This window comes from Macaca nemestrina, chromosome 7, assembly GCF_043159975.1.
Source record: "Macaca nemestrina isolate mMacNem1 chromosome 7, mMacNem.hap1, whole genome shotgun sequence".
Classification (NCBI taxonomy): Eukaryota; Metazoa; Chordata; class Mammalia; order Primates; family Cercopithecidae; genus Macaca; species Macaca nemestrina.
This window is the reverse complement of record NC_092131.1, coordinates 47,998,745-48,019,522: the sequence shown is the minus strand read 5'-3', so window position 1 is coordinate 48,019,522 and position 20,778 is coordinate 47,998,745. Positions and strand designations below refer to the sequence as shown.

The window sequence follows — 20,778 nt, the reverse complement described above, 5'->3', positions numbered from 1 at the left end:
TTTGTAGTTTTCTGTGTACAGATTTTCCACTTATTTATGCTGAAGTATTTTATTCTTTTTTATACTTTGTGAAAAAGAATTTTTGCTTAATTTCATTTTCAGATTTTTTATTGCTAGTAGGTAGAACATTCAGTTGATTTTTGTATATTAATCTTTTATCCTGTGACCTTGCTAAACTCCTTTATTGCTTCAAGTAGTTTTTTGGTGGATCTTTTAGGATTTTCTAAATACAGGATCATGTCATCTGAAAATAAAGACAGTTTTATTTATTCCTTTCCAATCTGGATGCATTTTTTTCTTGCCTGATTGCATTTTCTATTGATTTCATTGTAACACCTTATGTACTTCTTTATTCTAGACCATTCTTTTTAAAGAATATTACATAAAATATAAACAGACTATGTATTATAGCTTAATTCTGATATATTAATAAATTTATATTTTCTTAACTTCAGTTTATAGTAAACACATACCGAACTGTCTTTTTATAATATACATGGTTTGCAGTTAAGTTTATGGCCTCAAACTTACCTATGTGTTTCAGAGACATAATGAGCAGTGAAAATTTGCCTCCAATAATGCACAGTTTAGAAGTTCTTCATTTGGGCTACAATGGAATTTGTAATTTGATCCAGCTACAACTTAACAGACTAAGAAATTTAAAATTCCTCTTTCTACAGGGTAAGTAGAAATACTGTTATTGTATAAGCCTTTATTTTTAAAAACTGATTTTATCATCATTCTGTTTTGATAAGCAAATATAAGCATCAGTATTTACTCAAACAGATTCACAGACAAAAATATTTTAGTAATCACAAATGAATTTTTCCTGGCTACTTACATACTTTTAGAAACCATTTTCAAAGGTCAATGCGGTATTCTGAGAATATAGACAGTATTACATCATAATTTACTTGTATATAGTATTCAACTTAAAAAACAATAAAAAAAACTAGTGGGTAATTCACAAGTATTTACTAAACTCAGAATTGTCATAAGTACTATGAAAGATATGGAGGTACTTTGTTATTATAATTATGTATCATTGAAATCCTTGATCTAAGTAGTTTAAGATCTATCTGTGGAGATGTACTGAGACAAAGATGAGTTAAGTTCAGACTACGTATTACTAACTTAAGTGCAACAGAAGTTCAGAGAAAAGAGAAATTAAAAGATTAGCTTGTCAACATGTATAGAGCTCTTTAAATGAGTGATAGAATCTAGACTGAAGGTGAGCATTACTGAGTGCTTTGCAAGCAGGGGAAAGAAGGAAAAGAGTCACAGGACATGACTGTGGTGTCTGTGGGCCAACACTTGAAAAGGGAACAACCTGATGAGAACAAAGAATATGCACTTTTCTAAGAGAGTTATAAATCCTCTAAACATGATCAATTTGATAAATAATCCTCATTTCAATATATGAGATCATGTTATTTAGTTTTTATTTAAATAAGCCTCATTACTTTACAGTAATTTTTAAGTTATACTTCAACTTCTGTGATACATGTGCAGAATGTGCAGGTTTGTTACATAGGTATACACGTGCCATGGTGGTTTGCTGCACCCATCAACCTGTCATCTACATTAGGTATTTCTCCTAATGCTTTCCCTTCCCTTGCCCCCCTGCTCCCTGACAGGCCCCAGTGTGTGATGTTCCTCTCCCTGTGTCCTTGTGTCCCCATTGTTCTCTCCCACTTATGAGTGAGAACATGCAGTGTTTGGTTTTCTGTTCCTGTGCTAGTTTGCTGAGAATGATGGTTTCCAGCTTCATCCATGTCCCTGCAAAGGACATGAACTCATTCTTTTTTATGGCTGCATAGTATTCCATGGTGTATATGTGCCACATTTTCTTTATCCAGTCTAACACGGATGGGCATCTGGGTTGGTTTCAAGTCTTTGCTATTGTGAATAGTGCTGCAATAAACATATGTGTGCATGTGTCTTTATATTAGAATGGTTTATAATTGTTTGGGGATATGCCCAGTAATGGGGTTGCTGGGTCAAATGCTATTTCTGGTTCTAGATCCTTGAGGAATTGTGACACAGTCTTCCACAATGTTTGAACTAATTTACACTCCCACCAACAATTAGTAATTTTTAAATTTTGTATAATAGTGAAAAATTGAGGTTGAAAATATAGAGCAGGACCAAAGTAGGGAAAGTCAAGCAGAGAAATTTGTACAGGATATAGTCCATAATAGGTAGGAGCTTGAAACTTTAAGAAAAGTAGCATGAGAAAAACACAGGGCTTGGGACATTAGTCTAACAATAATTTTTAATGGCATAGGAGAAAGGCAGGTATATCCATCAGTGGGACATGTGGGGAGATACTGAGGTAGTTGATCTGAGTACAGTAACTTCTCAAAGACAGGATTTTCTAGACCATATTTTTAAAAATTTGAATGCATCTATCAAAAGCACTTGTGATTTGGATCAAGAACCCGGAGACTTGGCCTTAAAACCAAGAAATTAAGCACAATGACAGATCTTTTTTTAAAAAAAAATTATTTTAGATTCAAGGGGTACATGTGTATTTTTGTTAACATGGTATTATGTTCTGGTGGGAATTGGGCTGCTAGTGTACCTATTGCCCGAATAGTGAATATAGTATCCAATAGCTAATTTTTCAACCCTCACCCCTACTCCCATTCTCCCCCTTTTTGCAGTGTACTTATTGTTGGAGTGTACTTACTGTGAATTTACTGCTTAGCTCCCACATGTAGATAAGAACATGCAGTATTTGATTTTCTGTTTCTGAGTTAGTTCACTGAGGATAATGGCCTCCAGCTCTATCCAGGCTGCTGTAGAGGGAGGGCATGATTTCATTCTTTTTTATGGCTATGACAGATTGGTATTTGTTTTCGTGGGTTTTTTTGGTTTGTTTTTTGTTTTTGTTTTATTATTTATTTTATTATTTATTATTTATTATTATTTTTTGAGAACGGGTTTCTCTCTATCACCCAGGCTGGAGTGCATTGGCACGATCATAGCTCACTGCAGCTTCAACCTCTGGAGCCCAAGTGATCCTCCCACCTCAGCCTCCTGTGTAGCTGGGACTATAGGCTTGTGCCACCATGCCTGGCTAATTTTTTTATTTTTCTCTCTTTTTTTGTAGATATGGGGTTTCAATTTGTTTCTCAGGTTGGTCTCAAACTCCTGGCCTTAAGAGATCCTTTCACCTCAGCCTCCCAAAATGGTGGGATTACAGGCATGAGCCACCACTCCCTGCCCAGATCTTTTAAAAGATACATTGACATACAAAAAAGCAGACAACCTAACCCTGGAAGGTCTATTTCAATCGAATAATGTAAGGGAGCAGTGTGTTCTGATGCCATGGCTAGCATGGCAAATTAGAGTACGGCAGCCTTATGCAGGAAGTAAGGCAGTTTACTCTGACAATAACAGCTGCCATTTGTGGAGTCAATGGGTAAGGTGTTTGTCTACATCATTGTCATATTTAATCTTCACAGCAACTCTACATGGTAAGGATTGTTACATGTATTTTACAAAAGAAAAAAGTGACATTCAGTGTGGTTTAATAATTTGCCAAGTTTGCACCAGTGTGTGTTATGGTACCAAGTCAAACCTAGATCTATCTACCTTCAAAGCACATGCAGTTTGTATCCAGCTTGAATGACATAATAAGGGCATAGACTAGAGTGCTGGCAGTGGGAGTGGTAAGAGGTGAGTCCAAAAGGCAGTTTAAAAGGAAGAAATATTAAGACTTAGTGGCTAATTAGATGTAAAATAAGGAGAAAAACTGTCCCAGATGTTTTTATAATTTCATTGGGAGATTGGGCAAGAGGAGGTACTAAAGCTAAAGTCATTGGGAAATGTTGCTTATTTGAGAGAAGAGAAAGATCAGTTTGTGTTGTAACGATTTTGATGCATTAAAAATAGAAAGTTGGCTGGGCGCAGTGGCTCACGCCTGTAATCCCAGCACTTTGGGAGGCCGAGGCAGGCGGATCACAAGGTCAGGAGATCGAGACCATCCTGGCTAACATGGTGAAACCCTGTCTCTACTAAAAATACAAAAAATTAGCCAGGCGTGGTGGCGGGCGCCTGTAGTCCCAGCTACTCGGGAGGCTGAGGCAGGAGAATGGCATGAACCCGGGAGGCAGAGCTTGCAGTGAGCCGAGATCCCGCCACTGCCCTCCAGCCTGGGCAACAGAGCGAGACTCCGTCTCAAAAAAAAAAGAAAGTTTTTCTAGCAATAGTACTGGACCACAAGTCAGGACTAGAGATATATTATTTTAGAATGATCACAATGGAAGTGAAAGGTGAAGTCATAAATGTATGTGCTTACTTAGGAAGTAAGCACACAGAAAGATGAGTGAAAGCCTGAAAAGAGCTTTGAAGACATTCTACCCCTTTCTCTGTATCCCTGTCAGCGTTTATTATTACCTGTCTTTTTGATAAAAGCCATTTTAACTGGGGTGAGATGATATCTCATTTGTATTTCCCTTATGATTAGTAATGCTGAGCATTTTTCCATATACCCATTGACCATTTGTATTTCTTCTTTTGAGAAATGTCTATGCATTTCCTTTTTCCTGTTGAGTTGTTTGGGCTCCTTATATATTCTGGTTATTAATCCCTTGTCAGATGGGTAGTTTATAAATACTTTCTCCCATTCTGTGAGCTATCTCTTCACTTTGTTGATGGTTTCCTTTGCTGTTCAGGAGCTTTTTAGCTTGATGCAATCCCATTTGTCTATTTTTGCTTTGGCTGCCTGTGCTTTTGACGTATTACACAAGAAATCTTTGCCAAGTCCATTTTCATTTGATTTTTGTATATGATAAGAGATAGGGGTCAATTTTCATTTCTTCTGCATAGGGATATCCAGTTTTCCCCACACCTTTTATTGAAGAGACTGTCTTTTCCCCAATGTATGTTCTTAGCACCTTTATTAAAAAAGAGTTGACCGTAAATGTGTGGATTTATTTCTGGGTTGTCTATTCTGTTCCATTGGTCTATGTGTCTGTCTTTACGCCAGTTATTATGAGGACACTAGTCATATTAAATTAACGCTCATCCCAATGACCTCATTTTAATGTTAATTATCTTTTAAAGACCCTGTCTCCAAATACAGTCACATTTTGAGGTACTGGAGGTTAAGATTTTCACATATTAATTTCAGGGGGACACAATTCAGCACATAATAATCAAGGAGAATGAATATTGAATGAAACGTAGTGTGGCATACTAGGAAGATAATTGAGCTTAAAATGTAAAAAGTCTAAGTTAGGCCTGATATTGCCATTTTTATGTCTTTGAGAAAGCCACTTAATTTCTCTGACCCTCAATTTTCTGATTAGAAAAAAGAGATAAAATATTTCCCCTGTAGTATTTTGAGACTCTGATAGAAAATACTGTACATATAAAAAAATTTTGTAAAGTGAAGAGTCTTCATATAAGTTATCATTACTATTTATATAGCTATTGATAGCTACAATAGAGAGAAATCATAGGTTATAAATAAGGGTTTAGAGTTTTGAAGAATTAAATGAACTTTGATGTGTTTAATATGGTTGCAGTGCAAAAATATGAGAAAGAACAGCATAATTAATGGTGTTCTAACATAATACAACAAATTAGTCTATTTTAAGAAATAATTAAATATACTATTGTAATGTCTATTAGAGTAATAACATACTCAGGAAGCATATGTTTTGCAGCACTTTTCTGTATCTACTTTTGTCAATACCAACTATTTTAACAATTACTGAACAGACATATTAGATCATTTCAGTACATTGTGTACATCACATCCTGATCTTTCAAATTCACAAATGAGAAATTTTAGCAAATATTATTTTATGATGATGCTACCTTCCTGTAAATTACATTTCAATTTCTCTTTGGAAATAAGTTTCTTGAATCCTTTACTTCTTTTGAAAAATCATCTGATTAAAAGATATTTATATGTAAGTAGATATCCTTTAATTCAGGAAGTTTGGGCTCACTTGATATATCATGACTTCTTTCTTTTTAGGTAATGAAATCAGCCAAGTTGAAGGGCTTGACAACTTAGCAGTCCTTCAGGAATTGGTAGTGGATCATAACCGCATCCGATCATTTAATGACAGTGCTTTTGCCAAACCAAGTTCTTTATTGGCACTTCACTTGGAGGAAAACAGACTACGAGAACTGGGCAAATTACAATCTTTGGTAAAACTAGAGAAACTCTTCCTAGGATATAATAAAATCCAGGTAACTGTTATTTTTTTATTATGGGATTTACAAGCTTTAGTTTCTCTGAGTTCTGAACATAAAGCTTCCAAGAACATCAATGAAAATGTTGCTAGTATGTTATTTATCATTTATGTACCATCTATATTTCAAGGCATAGAAATAGTCTGTGATGCAGAAATATTCACCCTACTTCTAGACTTAAGAACTGGACAAAGCCACATGCACAAGCTCATTAACAAAGGTTAGTTCTACATGTTCTAAGGCTCTTCTCATCAGTCCTCTCTGAGAGTTCTCACAACTTGACTGCTCTTGATCCAAGTTGTTTCTGAATCTTGATTCTGGACTTCCTTTGGCCCCTTAAACTTATCATATGTACTTGTTCTACCCGGCATTTGAATCAACTCCTGATAACGGACTTTGACTCAGCTTTAATGTTATATCTCTCCCCACTCAAGGCTTCCTTAGATAGGATCCTGGCTTAGTTTTACCTGCTGAGAATTTAACCTGTTACTTTTAGGTCACCGCCCCAACTGAACCGCTCAGACTCTCTCCTGAGATAGCATACAGATAAGAGTTGAAGACATAACCTTATACAGCCCTCACATTTCTCTCAGCATTTCTGTGGTGGTCTCTTAGCTCTCCTTTTACCAGCTTTTCTACTTCTGCCAATACCTCTAAGATAGCCTCAAAGACAGACTGAACTCTGGACTAACCGCCAAGGGCAGGCAGCAAGTCTGTCTTGTCTACATTTGTATCAGTATACAGCATAGTACCCAGTACATAATAGATCCTCCATAAACATTTGTGGCTCTACTTGCTATAGAGTTCAGGAAGCCTTTTCTGGGGGTGATTTTTTAAAAGCCCTGGACAAGGTTAGAAGGAAATCATGAGCCATGCCCCTTTCTACAAAGCAATTAGGGAATGTACATACAGATAAAAATAGTATACAACTAATTTATACAGATTCAAACATTCATCTGAGAAAAGCCTGCCAAAACTGGGGATGATTCTTCCTAAGATTTATCAAGAAGAAATCTAAATTAGGAAAATTGCCCTTCTATGAAGATCTTTCCAGTGATAGCAACTGAGCTAACAAAAAAGACTGTCAACTCAGACTTAACACTCATCAGAGATCTTACCTGGTATCGAGCTTTATAAATAATTTCAAGGACACACAGGGCCCAGGACATGCCTAGTGCCTTCTCAGGCCCTTCCTTCCCCCATCACACACACCACCGAGCTTAGAATAAAATGTGAGGTCTTCAAGTGAGATTCCACGAGGTGATCTTATACAATAAGGGAGTGTGTTTCATTTACGAACCATCTCCATTTTAAACTTGAAATTATGTGACATTTTACAGGGATCCATGCCTTATAATTCTATAGATTCTAGGTTTATTTATTACAGGCAGTCCTTAACCAAGAAGATCTGCTAAGAGAATATTATAAATGAGGACCGCTAAGAGAATATCATAAATGAGGACCTTCTTCCTAGCAAGTATAATTGCTTTATTTGACAGGATGTCCAGTTACCAGATTAGACCTGGTAACCTGCTTTTCCACAAGAGTGTCCCTGCTCTCTACTCCTCTATCCCTCTTAAGCAAATGAATCGATAGAGATCAGCTGGTATAACAACTATACTTAGTCAAGCTTATTTATTAACAAAATCTAATATAGCTAAATGACAACTTATATATCATGAGAGATTCTACATATCATTGAATGAAGAAGTAAGTATTATTATTTAATTATCATCCCTTATTTGTTTTATTTTTATCCTTGAAATGGTATTTTCCATTGAATTTAGATAGATCATTTTGCCTTTAAGCTTATTCTAACCATTAATATTATAGTACCTTAATGTGCCCATACATTTAGATGGGGAAAAAATGAACTCAGAGGAATAGAAAGGTTATGTTGGAAATTCTGTTGAATTCTACTGAAAACATATTTTCTTCAAACTTCTGAACTCTCCTTTCAAATTTTATTTTTGAGAGAGATTCTGTCTCTAGATTCATACCAACATGGGCAGGCTGATACCAGCATTAATTTCAACAAAGGGACAATCAGATAACTTTGGGTTAATAAAAATTGATAGAAGGGAGAAAGCCTAGAAAAATTAACAAAGGAACAATATTTCAAGTGAAGGTATATGCAATCCCTCGTTGGCCTACTTTAACATCCTTCAGAAGCTATATCCTTGATAAAATATAATACATACCCTTGATTCTGGTGTGATGCTTTTTACTTAGCCATCATGTCCAATAATATAGATTTAGCAAATTGTTGTCTATAGTCTTGCTTCTAAAGAAAGAATCACACAAACACAATTGAAAGATTCATTATTTAATTCACCTTTATAGTCCTGTTTGATCCCTGTGTCTAAATGATTCCCCTACCTGGCATCCAGCTACTCTGTCTACTTTTAAACATATAATTAATCACCTGAAGCTGAAAAGAACCCTAAGAATAGTCTATTGCTATTTCCTGTCCTCAGTGAAGGCCCCAATCCAGGCACAATTATTATTATGATTGCCTTAAGTACTTACGCTGACATTGTAACTACCATTGGTATCCTGGTTAATGCTTAACAACTGGCTCTCCAAGAGGAAAAAAGTCCCTGATGAGTAACGTTTGCCAATTTCTATGGTATAATTTCTTCTGTCATAGCCAATTTCAGGCTAACACACCATCTCACAAAATTCCTAAAAATTTACCAGTTGACTTTTTGTGAGCCAGTAGCAGCACACTACTGTAAAAAATAATGCTGCATATTAAAAATGGGAAGCCATCAGCCCTCTCCCCCCAGTTATGGACATATTAGTTTCCCTGATGTCTCTCTAAAAGTTTATGCCATCATTATCTTCTACAAATTTAATAGTCTATTTCCCATATTAACATTTTCTGTGAAAACAGAAATTTTGATTAGGAATATTTCACTAGTGACTACTGTTATGTTTGGTTTAATTTGAGAAAATAATGTAAGACTTTTCACATGTCCGTGATTACCGATCAGGCCTTGGTTCCACAGACAGAAACTGCCTGTGGGTAAAAATGCACAATATCTCTATAGATTTACAGATTTTTCAAAACCCTCCTTTATGATACTTCCAAAATCAAAAGAGTAAAGATCGGTCATTTTAAAAATCAAATTCACTTCCAAATGATCTAAAATAGGTCTAAATATTTTTACACATACTAGAAGAATTTGCTATATGTCCACTTGTAATTCCACAAAGGAATACACGCATGTCAATAACTTTGTTGTGTTACATGAACTAGCAACAACTTTAGGCTGAGCTTGTTGATTAAAGTTTGTCAGAAATAGCATTTTAGAAATAATTTTGCAAAAACTAAAATATATTTGCAAACTTTCGCCAATGTTAAATGGAAGCTAATAAATAATGCTATGCAATGGAGAAGGCAAATTATTTAACATGAGAGATAGTTTTTCAGCTATATATATTCCCAGCAAGTATATCAAGATGCAATCCACTCAATAGCACACATTCTTTTATTGTTAAGGTTGTGTTTAGTTATGTACCTTTAAAACTTTTAGATTTGGTTCACCTTTTCCATACTTTTTTGTCAATGTGCTGGAGGAATTAACCAAATATAATCTGAGTCCTAGAATAAATCACAATTCTGAGAAAAAATTTGGTCTTTTCTTACAAGTGCTTCTATATATCCAATTTTCCATGTTAGACTGTTATCTTTGCCAGTCATGTATTTGAAATCTACAGTACACAGATCTGCCTTTATTCAAGAATACAGAAGACTGTCACTGTCACTCAAGCTCACTTCAGAGAATTCAATCATGAGCTAGCTGCAATCTAACACTTACATATAATTACTTCAAATGAGTCTACATTTGAAGATGTTGAGTCTAACCAAATAATAACTGATTAACTTTTGAATAGGATATCACAGAATTGGAAAAACTTGATGTTATCTCTACTCTCAGGGAGCTTACAGTGTACGGCAATCCAGTGAGTATGTTACCATTCTAATTTATTAGTTAATTTACTGGTAGTTTTATAAAATTTATTTTTATATGGTATTAGAAAGGGATTTAATTTTATGTTTCTGTATGCATAGCCAGTTATCCCAGCCCAAATATATTGACTTCTTCCAACTGATTACAGTGCAAACTGTCATTGTCATGTATAAATAAGGTCTGTTTCAGGTTTCCACATTATATTCCTTGGCCTATTTTTCTAACCCTGTGCCAATATTATATAGTGTTAATTAATTAACATTTTGTAGTAAGCCTTGATGTCTGGTAGAATAAGCACCTCTAATTCTTCCTCTTTCACCTCCTTCTCTTTCTCATTATTTCTTTCTCTTTCTTCACTGCCTTGGCTATTCTTGGCCCTTTACACTTTTCTATAAATTTTAGGAACCAATCCATCAAGTTACATGAGAATCTTGTTGGTATTTTAATTGGAATGGCATTCAATTTATAAGTTAATTTGGGGAGAAGGTTGCAACCTTTCCTGTTGGAATCTTTGAGGGGACCCAATAAGTAGCACCCTTGTTCACCTAATTTCTAAACAGATTGAGTAATATGACAATGGAGAGGCAAAAATATCAGCTTAGCTTAGTGAGAAATCAAAGGGGCATGTTATCAGATTTCAGAAATAGTCAGTCATGATCATCCAGATATAGAAAATACTACACCGAGCTTTTTCCGCATAAGAGGAGAGCTACTCTTGGAGAGCAGAACACATTCTTCCAGAACACTCTTTTCCCAAGAAGGGAGCTAAATCACTCAACTTCCCCTAGTAGAGAGGAAGTGAAGGGTTTGAGAAAACCCAGGAGGGCCACATCATAGAGCTACTTCCACCAAGAAGAAAATAGCAATAAACAGTATCCCCTAATATTTATAGTATTCAGCCTTCACATTCATTAACATAAATATCACTCCATTTATTTCATGTCTTTGAATAAATATTTGTAATTTTCTCCATAAAGATTTTAATCATCTTTGGTTAGATTTATTGTTGTTTTAATTGCTTTTTAAATAGTGTCTTTATTTTCCTAATTGTTTGTTGCTGGAGTGTATACATTCTGATTTTTGTATATTGCTTTTTATCTAGGACCCTTGCTGAACCCTCTTTTTAATTATAATGGTTTGTAATTTTTTTTGGATTTTCTCTATAGACTATTATCTGCAAATATGACTATCATTTCTTTCCAGTTCTCACATTTTTAATTTCCTTTGCTTCTCTTAGCATGCTATCTAGGACCTCTAGTACAGTGTTGAATTAGAAGTACCATTAGAAGTACTTATAGTAAGTTACTAACTTCAAAAGAATGCTTTAAAGTTGTCACTACTTAATATGATGTTTGCAGTAGGTTATGGGAAGATAACCTTTAACAGCTTAAGGAAATTCTAGTTCCAGTTTCCTACCAGTTTTGTCTTGAATGGGCATTGCTTTTTCAGTAATTGGTAATATAGTTTTTCTCTTTAATCTGTTAATATGGTAAATTACAATAATAGACTAGTGTTAAACCGTCTTGAAATTCCTGGGATGAATACTTCTTGGTCATGTTTTATATTTTATTGGATTCAATTTGCTAATATTTTATGTAGCATATCTGTATCCATGGAAATAAGTAAAATTATCCTATAATTTTATCTTCTTTTAGTATTCTTTTCAACTCTCTCAAAGTTTTACTTGCTTCATAAAATAATTTGGGAGCATTCCCTCTTTCTTCAATCTATGGAGTTTTTATATGCAATGTCTCATATACTTCTGGAAGGATAATTAAACCTTATCTCTAGAACTCTCTGGGCTTAATATTTTTTGAGGTTATATTTTAAACTACTTAAATTCTTTAATGGCGATAAAGCTAGTCATGTTTGTATTTCTTAAAACAGCTATTCTGAGAAGTTATATTATCTAGAAAATTGCCCTTTTTAGGTAATTTTTTTTTCTTTTTTTTTGAGACAGAGTCTCTCTCTGTCACCCAAGATGGAGTGCAGTGGCAAGATCTCAGCTCACTGCAGCCTCTGCCTCCTGGGTTCAAGCAATTCTCCTTCCTCAGTCTCTCAAGTAGCTGAGATTACAGATGCGTGCCTTCATGTCTGGCTAATTTTTTGTATTTTTAGTAGAGACAGAGTTTCACCATGTTGGCCAGGATGGCTTTAATCTCCTGATCTCATGATCTGCCTGCCTCTGCCTCCCAAAGTGCTGGGATTACAGGCGTGAGCCACCTTGCCTGGCCTGTAAAATTTTAATGTATTGCTCTCATAGTACTTTCATGAATTGTTTTTCATTTATTTTTTAAAATTTGTATTGATGTAAAATATATATATACAATTTACCATATTTACATTTTTAAATGTCCAGTTTAGTGTAAATAAATATATTTATATTCTTTATTGTTCCTTTCATTCCCATCTCTCATCCCCGCTCCCCTTCCTAGACTCTGGTAACCACCAATCTAGTCTTCGTCTTCATTAGATCCACTTTTTTAGCTCCCACATATGAGTGAGGGCATATGATATTTGTTTTTCTGTGCCTGGCTTATTTTACTTAACATAATGGTTTCCAATTCCATCCATATTGCTGCAAATAACAGGATTTCATTCTTTTTATGGCTGAATAATGTTCCATTGTGTAGATATACCACATTTTCTTTATCCATTCATCCGCTGATGGGCACTTAGGTTGATTCCATATTTTGGCTATTATGAATAATGCTGCAATAAACATAGGAGTACAGGTATCTCTTTGATGTATTGATTTCCTTTCTTTTAGATACATACCCGGTAGTGGAATGGCTGGAAAAGATGGAAGTTCTATTGTGAGTTTTTTAAGGAACCTCCATACTGTTTACCATAATGGTAATTTACATGCCCACCAACAGTGTGCACAGGTTCCCCTTTCTCCACATCCTTACCAGCATCTGTTATTGCCTGTAGTTTTGATGTCAGCCATTTTAACTGGGGTAAAATGATACCACATTGTGGTTTGGTTTGCATTTCTCTGATTATTAGTGACTTTGAGCACTTTTTTTTTTTTTTTTTGTAAACCTGTTGGCCATTTGTATGTCTTCTTTTGAGAAATGTCTGTTCAGATCTTTTGCCAGTTTTTAAATTTAATTATTTATTTATTTTTGGCTGTTAAGTTATTTGCGCTCTTATGTGTTCTGGTTATTAATCCCTTGTCAGATGGATTGACTGCAAATATTTTCTCCCATTCTGTGGGTTGTAGCTTTACTTCGTTGATTATTTACTTTGCTGTACGGAAGCTTTTCAGTTTGATGTAATCCCATTTATCCATTTTTGCTTTGGTTGCCTGTGCTTTTGATGTCTTACACAGTATTTGCCCAAATAAATGTCTTGGAGGATTTCAGCAATGCTTTCCTCTAGTAGTTTCATAGTTTAAGGTCTTAGATTCAAGTCTTCAATCCATTTGGATTTGATTTTTGTATATGGTGAGAGATAGACGTCAATTTTCATTCTCCTATACAGAGTTATCCACTTTTCCCAGAACTATTTATTAACAAGACTGTCATTTTCTCACTGTAAGTTCTTGGTGTTTTGTCGAAGATGAGTTGACTGTAAATGCATGGATTTATATCTGGGTTATCTATTCTGTCATGTTGGTCTATGTGTCTTTTTTTAATGCCAGTTCCATGGTTTTTTGGTTACTATAGCTTTGTAATAAAATTTGAAGTCACATTGTGTGATGCCTCCAGTTTTGTTCTTTTTGCTCAGGATTGCTTTGGCTATTCGGGAATATTTTAGGATTTTTTTTTTTTATTTCTGTGAAGAATGTTTTAGGTATATTGATAGGGATTGCATTGAATATGTAAACTGCTCTGGGTAGTATTGTCTTTTTTTAACAACAGATATTTATTTCTCACAGTTCTGGAGGCTGAAAGTACAAGATCAAAGGGCCAACTGATCCAGTTCCTGGTGAGGACCATCTTCCTGGCTTGCAGATAGTTGTCTTGCTGTATCCTCACATGGCTCTGGTGGGAAGGGTTGGGTGTGAAGAGGGCACAAAAACTCCTGGTCTCTACTATACTTTTCTATAAGGGTACTGGTCCCATCATAAGGACCCCATCCTGATGACCTCATTTAAACCTAATCACCTCCCAAGACTCCAACTCCTAATAATACCATTACATTAGGGGTTAGGGCTTTAATATATGAATTTTGGGGGCACATCAGCATTCAGTCCATAGCAAAACTTAATCCTCAGCCTCAACTCAGGGTTCACCTATTGTTCTCATAATGTCTGTTATAGCAAAAGTATTCAGCCAGGATCATGCATTGCTAAGAGACATTAGTGGTCATGTACCTTTAGCTCTTCCAGTCTAGAAGATTGCTCCTCCAGACTGAGGAATCTTCCAGACCAGAGAAGCCAAAGGGACATGATGATTCCTTCACTTTGATGACTTTGACACTTTTGAAGATTATGGACCAGTTAATCTGTAGAACGTCCTTCAAGTTGGGTTCATCTGGTGACATCTTATGATTAGACTCAGGTTGTGCATTTTGGGGAGGGATATCGCAAAGGTGGATGTTGCATTCTCCATGTATCTGTCATACAATTTTAATTTGTCCTATTCACTGTGATCACTTGATTGAAGTGGTGTTTGCCAGATTTTTCTGCTGTAAAGTTACTCTTTGCCTCTTTATTTTTTTTGCCTTCTGTGGCATCATGTACTTTATTATATATATATATATATATATATACTAAAGTTCTAGGGTACATGTGCACAACATGCAAGTTTGTTACACATGTATACATGTGCCATGTTGATGTGCTGCACCCGTTAACTCGTCATTTACATTAGGTATATCTCCTAATGCTATCCCTCCTCCTTCCCCACACCCCACGACGGGCCCTGGTGTGTGATGTTCCCCATCCTGTGTCTGAATGTTCTCATTGTTCAATTCCCACCTATGAATGAGAACATGCGGTGTTTGGTTTTCTGTCCTTGTGATACTTTGCTCAGAATGATGGTTTCCAGCTTCATCCATGTCCCTACAAAGGACACAAACTCATCCTTTTTTATGGCTGCATAGTATTCCATGGTATATATGTGCCACATTTTCTTAATCCAGTCTATCATTGATGGACATTTGGGTTGGTTCCAAGTCTTTGCTATTGTGAATAGTGCCACAATAAACATATGTGTGCATGTGTCTTCATAGCAGCATAATTTATAATCTTTTAGGTATATCCCCAGTAATGGGATGGCTGAGTCAAATGGTATTTCTAGTTCTAGATCTTTGAGGAATCGCCACACTATCTTCTACAATGGTTGAACTAGTTTACAGTCCCACCAACAGTGTAAAAGCATTCCTATTTCTCCCACATCCTCTCCAGCATCTGTTGTTTCCTAACTTTTTAATGATCACCATTCTAACTGGTGTGAGATGGTATCTCATTGTGGTTTTGATTTGTGTTTCTCTGATGGCCAGTGATGATGAGCATTTTTTCATGTGTCTATTGGCTGCATAAATGTCTTCTTTTGAGAAGTGTCTGTTCATATCCTTTGCCCACTTTTTCATGGGGTTGTTTGATTTTTTCTTGTAAATTTGCTTAAGTTCTTTGTAGATTCTGGATATTAGCACTTTCTCAGATGGGTAGATTGTAAAATTTTTCTCCCATTCCGTAGGTTGCCTGTTCACTCTGATGGTAGTTTTTTTTTTCTGTGCAGAAGCTGTTTCGTTTAAATAGATCCCATTTGTCAATTTTGGCTTTTGTTGCCATTGCTTTTGGTGTTTTAGTCATGAAGTCCTTGTCCATGCCTATGGCCTGAATGGTATTACCTAGGGTTTCTACTAGGGTTTTTATGGTTTTAGGCCTAACATTTAAGTCTTTAATCCATCTGAATTAATTTTTGTATAAGATGTAAGGAAGGGATCCAGATTCAGCTTTCTACATGTGGCTAGCCAGTTTTCCCAGCATCATTTATTAAATAGGGAATCCCTTCCCCATTTCTTGTTTTTGTCAGGTTTGTCAAAGATCAGATGGCTGTAGATGTGTGGTATTATTTCTGGGGGCTCTATTCTGTTCCATTGGTCTATATGTGTGTTTTGGTTCCAGTACCATGCTGTTTTGGTTACTGTAGCCTTGTAGTATAGTTTGAAGTCAGGTAGCATGATGACTCCAGCTTTGTTCTTTTGGCTTAGGATTGTCTTGGCAATGTGGGTTCTTTTTTGGTTCCATTGGAACTTTAAAGTAGCTTTTTCCAATTCTGTGAAGAAAGTCATTGGTAGCTTGATGGGGATGGCATTGAATCTATAAATTACCTTGGGCAGTATGGCCATTTTCCCAATATTGATTCTTCCTATCCATGAGCATGGAATGTTCTTCCATTTGTATGTGTCCTCTTTTATTTAGTTGAGTAGTGGTTTGTAGTTCTCCTTGAAGAGGTCCTTCACATCCCTTGTAAGTTGGATTCCTAGGTATTTTATTCTCTTTGAAGCAATTTTGAAGGGGAGTTCACTCATGATTTGGCTCTCTGTTTGTCTGTTATTGGTGTATAGGAATGCTTATGAATTTCACACATTGATTTTGTATCCTGAGACTTTGCTGAAGTTGCTTATCAGCTTAAGGAGATTTTCAGCTGAGACGATGGGGTTTTCTAAATATACAATCATGTCATCTGCAAACAGGGACAATTTGACTTCCTCTTTTCCTAACTGAATACCCTTTCTTTCTTTCTTCTGCCTGATTGCCCTGGCCAGCACTTCCAACACTATGTTGAATAGGAGTGGTGAGAGAGGGCATCCCTGTCTTGTGCCAGTTTTCAAAGGGAATGCTTCCAGTTTTTGCCCATTCAATGTGATATTAGCTATGGGTTTGTCATAAATAGCTCTTATTATTTTGAGATACATCCCATCAATACTTAATTTATTGTGAGTTTTTAGCATGAAGGGCTGTTGAATTTTGTCAAAGGCCTTTTCTGCATCTATTGAGATAATTATGTAGTTTTTGTCCTTGGTTCTGTTTATATGCTGGATTACATTTATTGATTTGCATATGTTGAACCAGCCTTGCATCCCAGGGATGAAGCCAGCTTGATCGTGGTGGAGAAGCTTTTTGAAGTGCTGCTGGATTCGGTTTGCCAGTATTTTATTGAGGATTTTTGCATCGATGATCATCAGGGATATTGGTCTAAAATTCTCTTTTTTTGTTGTGTCTCTGCCAGGCTTTTGTATCAGGATGATGCTGGCCTCATAAAATGAGTTAGGGAGGATTCTCTCTTTTTCTGTTGATTGGAATAGTTTCAGAAGCAATGGTACTAGCTCCTCTTTGTAACTCTGGTAGAATTCGGCTGTGAATCCGTCTGGTCCTGGACTTTTTTTGGTTGGTAGGCTATTAATTATTACCTGAAGTTCAGAACCTGTTAGTGGTCTATTCAGGGATTCAACTTCTTCCTGATTTAGTCTTGGGAGGGTGTATGTGTCCAGGAATTTATCCATTTCTTCTAGATTTTCTATTTTATTTGCATAGATGTGTTTATAGTATTCTCTAATGGTAGTTTGTATTTCTGTGGGATTGGTGGTGATATCCCCTTTATCATTTTTTATTGCATCTAGTTGATTCTTCTCTATTTTCTTCTTTATTAGTCTTGCTAGCAGTCTATCAATTTTGTTGATCTTCTGAAAAAACCAGTTCCTGGATTCACTGATTTTCTGCAGGGTTTTTTGTGTCTCTATCTCCTTCGGTTCTGCTGTGATCTTAGTTATTTCTTGCCTTCTGCTAGCTTTTGAATGTGTTTGCTCTTTCTTCTCCAGTTCTTTTAATTGTGATGTTAGGGTGTCTATTTTAGATCTTTCCTGCTTTCTCTTGTGGACATTTAATGCTATAAATTTCCCTCTACACACTGCTTTAAATGTGTCTCAAAGGTTCTGGTATGTTGTGTCTTTGTTCTCATTGGTTTCAAAGATCATCTTTATTTCTGCCTCCATTTTGTTATGTACCCAGTAGTCATTCAGGAGCAGGTTGTTCAATTTCCATGTAGTTAAGCTGTTTTGAGTGAGTTTCTTAATCCTGAGTTCTAGTTTGATTGCTCTGTGGTCTGAGAGACAGTTTGTTATAATTTCTGTTCTTTTACATTTGCTGAGGAGTGCTTTACTTCCAACGATGTGGTCACTTTTGGAATAAGTGTGATGTGGTGCTGAGAAGAATGTATATTCTGTTGATTTGGGGTGGAAAGTTCCATGTCTATTAGATCTGCTTGGTGCAGAGCTGAGTTCAATTCCTGGATATCCTTGTTAACTTTCTGTCTCGTTGATCTGTCTAATGTTGATAATGGGGTGTTAAAGTCTCCCATTATTATTGTGTGGGAGTATAAGTCTCTTTGTAGGTCTCTAAGGACTTGCTTCATGAATTTGGGTGCTCCAGTATTGGGTGCATATATATTTAGGATAGTTAGCTCTTCTTGTTGAATTGATCCCTTTACCATTATATAATGACCTTCTTTGTCTCTTCTGTTCTTTGTTGGTTTAAAGCCTGTTTTATCAGAGACTAGGATTGCAACCCCTGGTTTTTTTTTTTTTCTTTTTTTCCATTTCCTTGGTAGATCTTCCTCCATCCCCTTATTTTGAGCCTATGTGTGTCTCTGCCCGTGAGATGGGTCTCCTGAATACAGCACACCAATGGGTCTTGACTCTTTATCCAATTTGACCATCTGTGTCTTTTAATTGGAACATTTAGCCCATTTACATTTAAGGTTCATATTGTTATGTGTGAATTTGATTCTCTCATTATGATGTTAGCTGGTTATTTTGCTCGTTAGTTGATGCCATTTCTTCCTAGCATTGATGGTCTTTACAATTTGGCATTTTTTTTTGCAGTAGCTGGTACTGGTTGTTCCTTTCCATGTTTAGTGCTTCCTTCAGGAGCTCTTGTAAGGCAGGCCTGGTGGTGACAAAATCTCTAAGCATTTGCTTGTCTGTAAAGGATTTTATTTCTCCTTCACTTATGAAGCTTAGTTTGGCTGGATGTGAAATTCTGGGTTGAAAATTATTTTCTTTAAGAATGTTGACTATTGGCCCCCACTCTCTTCTGGCTCGTAGAGTTTCTGCCAAGAGATCCACTTTTAATCTGATGGGCTTCCCTTTGTGGGTAACCTGACCTTTCTCTTGGCTGCCCTTAACATTTTTTCCTTCATTTCAACTTCGGTGAATCTGGCAATTATGTGTCTTGGAGTTGCTCTTCTTGAGGAGTGTGTTTGTGGCATTCTCTGTATTTCCTGAATTTGAATGTTGGCCTGCCTCACTAGGTTGGGGAAGTTCTCCTGGATAATATCCTGAAGGGTGTTTTCCAACTTGGTTCCATTCTCCCTGTCACTTTCAGGTACACCAATTGGACGTAGATTTGGTCTTTTCACATAGTCCCATATTTTTTGGAGGCTTTGTTCGTTTCTTTTTACTCTTTTTTCTCTAAACTTCTCTTCTCGCTTCATTTCATACATTTGATCTTCAATCACTGATACCCTTTCTTCCATTTGATCAAATTGGCTATTGAAGCTTGTGCATGTGTCACATAGTTCTCGTGCCATGGTTTTCAGCTCCATTAGGTATTTTAAGGACTTCTCTACACTGTTTATTCTAGTTAGCCATTCGTCTGATCTTTTTTCAAGGTTTTTAGCTTATTTGTGATGGCTTCGAACATCCTCCTTTAGCTCGGAGAAGTTTGTTATTACCAATCGTCTGAAGCATTCTTCTCTCAACTCATCAAAGTCATTCTCCTTCCAGCTTTGTTCCATTGCTGGCGAGGAGCTGCATTCCTTTGGAGGAGAAGAGGCACTCTGATTTTTAGAATTTTCAGGTTTTCTGCTCTGGTTTCTCCCCATCTTTGTGGTTTTATGTACCTTTGGTCTTTGATGATGGTGATGTACAGATGGGGTTTTGGTGTGGATGTCCTTTCTGTTTGTTAGTTTTCCTTCTAACAGTCAGGACCCTCAGCTTCAGGTCTGTTGGAGTTTGCTGGAGTTCCACTCCAGATCCTGTTTGCCTGGGTATCACCAGTGGAGGCTGCAGAACAGCAAATATTGCAGAACGGAAAATGTTGCTGCCTGATCTTTCCTTTGGAGGAATGATCATACAGCTTCAGAGGGGCACCCAGCTGTAATAGGTGTCAGTCGGCCCCTACTGGGATGTGCCTGCCAGTTAGGCTACTCAGGGGTCAGGGACCCACTTGAAGGGGCAGTCTCTCCGTTCTCAGATCTCAAATTCCATGCTGGGAGAAGCACTACTCTATTCATAGCTGTCAGACAGGGACGTTTAATTCTGCAGAAGTTTCTGCTGCCTTTTTGTTCAGCTATGCCCTGCCTCCAGAGGTGGAGTCTACAGAGGCTTCCTTGAGCTGTGGTGGGCTCCACTGAGTTCGAGCTTCCTGGCTGCTTTGTTTACCTACTCAAGCCTCAGCAATGGTGGACACCCCTCCACCAGCCTTGCTCCTGCCTCGCAGTACGATCTTAGACTGCTGTGCTAGCAGTCAACAAGGCTCCATGGGTGTGGCACCCTCCAAGCCAGGTATGGGATATAATCTCCTGGTGTGCCGTTTGCTAATACCATTGGAAAAGCACAGTATTAGGCT

The 20,778-nt window shown here is 36.7% G+C and overlaps 1 protein-coding gene across 18 annotated transcripts in view; it reads left to right on the top strand.

Moving 5' to 3' along the window:
* Window positions 1–20,778, top strand: part of LOC105473644 (leucine rich repeat containing 9) — a 171,071-nt gene that overhangs the window by 97,934 nt on the left and 52,359 nt on the right. For 14 of the 18 annotated variants that reach the window (XM_071100077.1, XM_011727530.3, XM_011727527.3 and 11 more), the window contains 3 exons: window positions 545–681; window positions 5,996–6,213; window positions 10,117–10,185. In XM_071100077.1, the coding sequence (XP_070956178.1) occupies window positions 545–681; window positions 5,996–6,213; window positions 10,117–10,185 (424 nt within the window). Of the gene's footprint in view, window positions 1–544; window positions 682–5,995; window positions 6,214–10,116; window positions 10,186–12,963; window positions 13,010–14,076; window positions 14,127–20,778 lie in introns of all 18 variants that reach the window. The other 4 variants (XR_982371.2, XR_011625828.1, XM_011727540.3 and 1 more) reach the window with 2 other exon arrangements.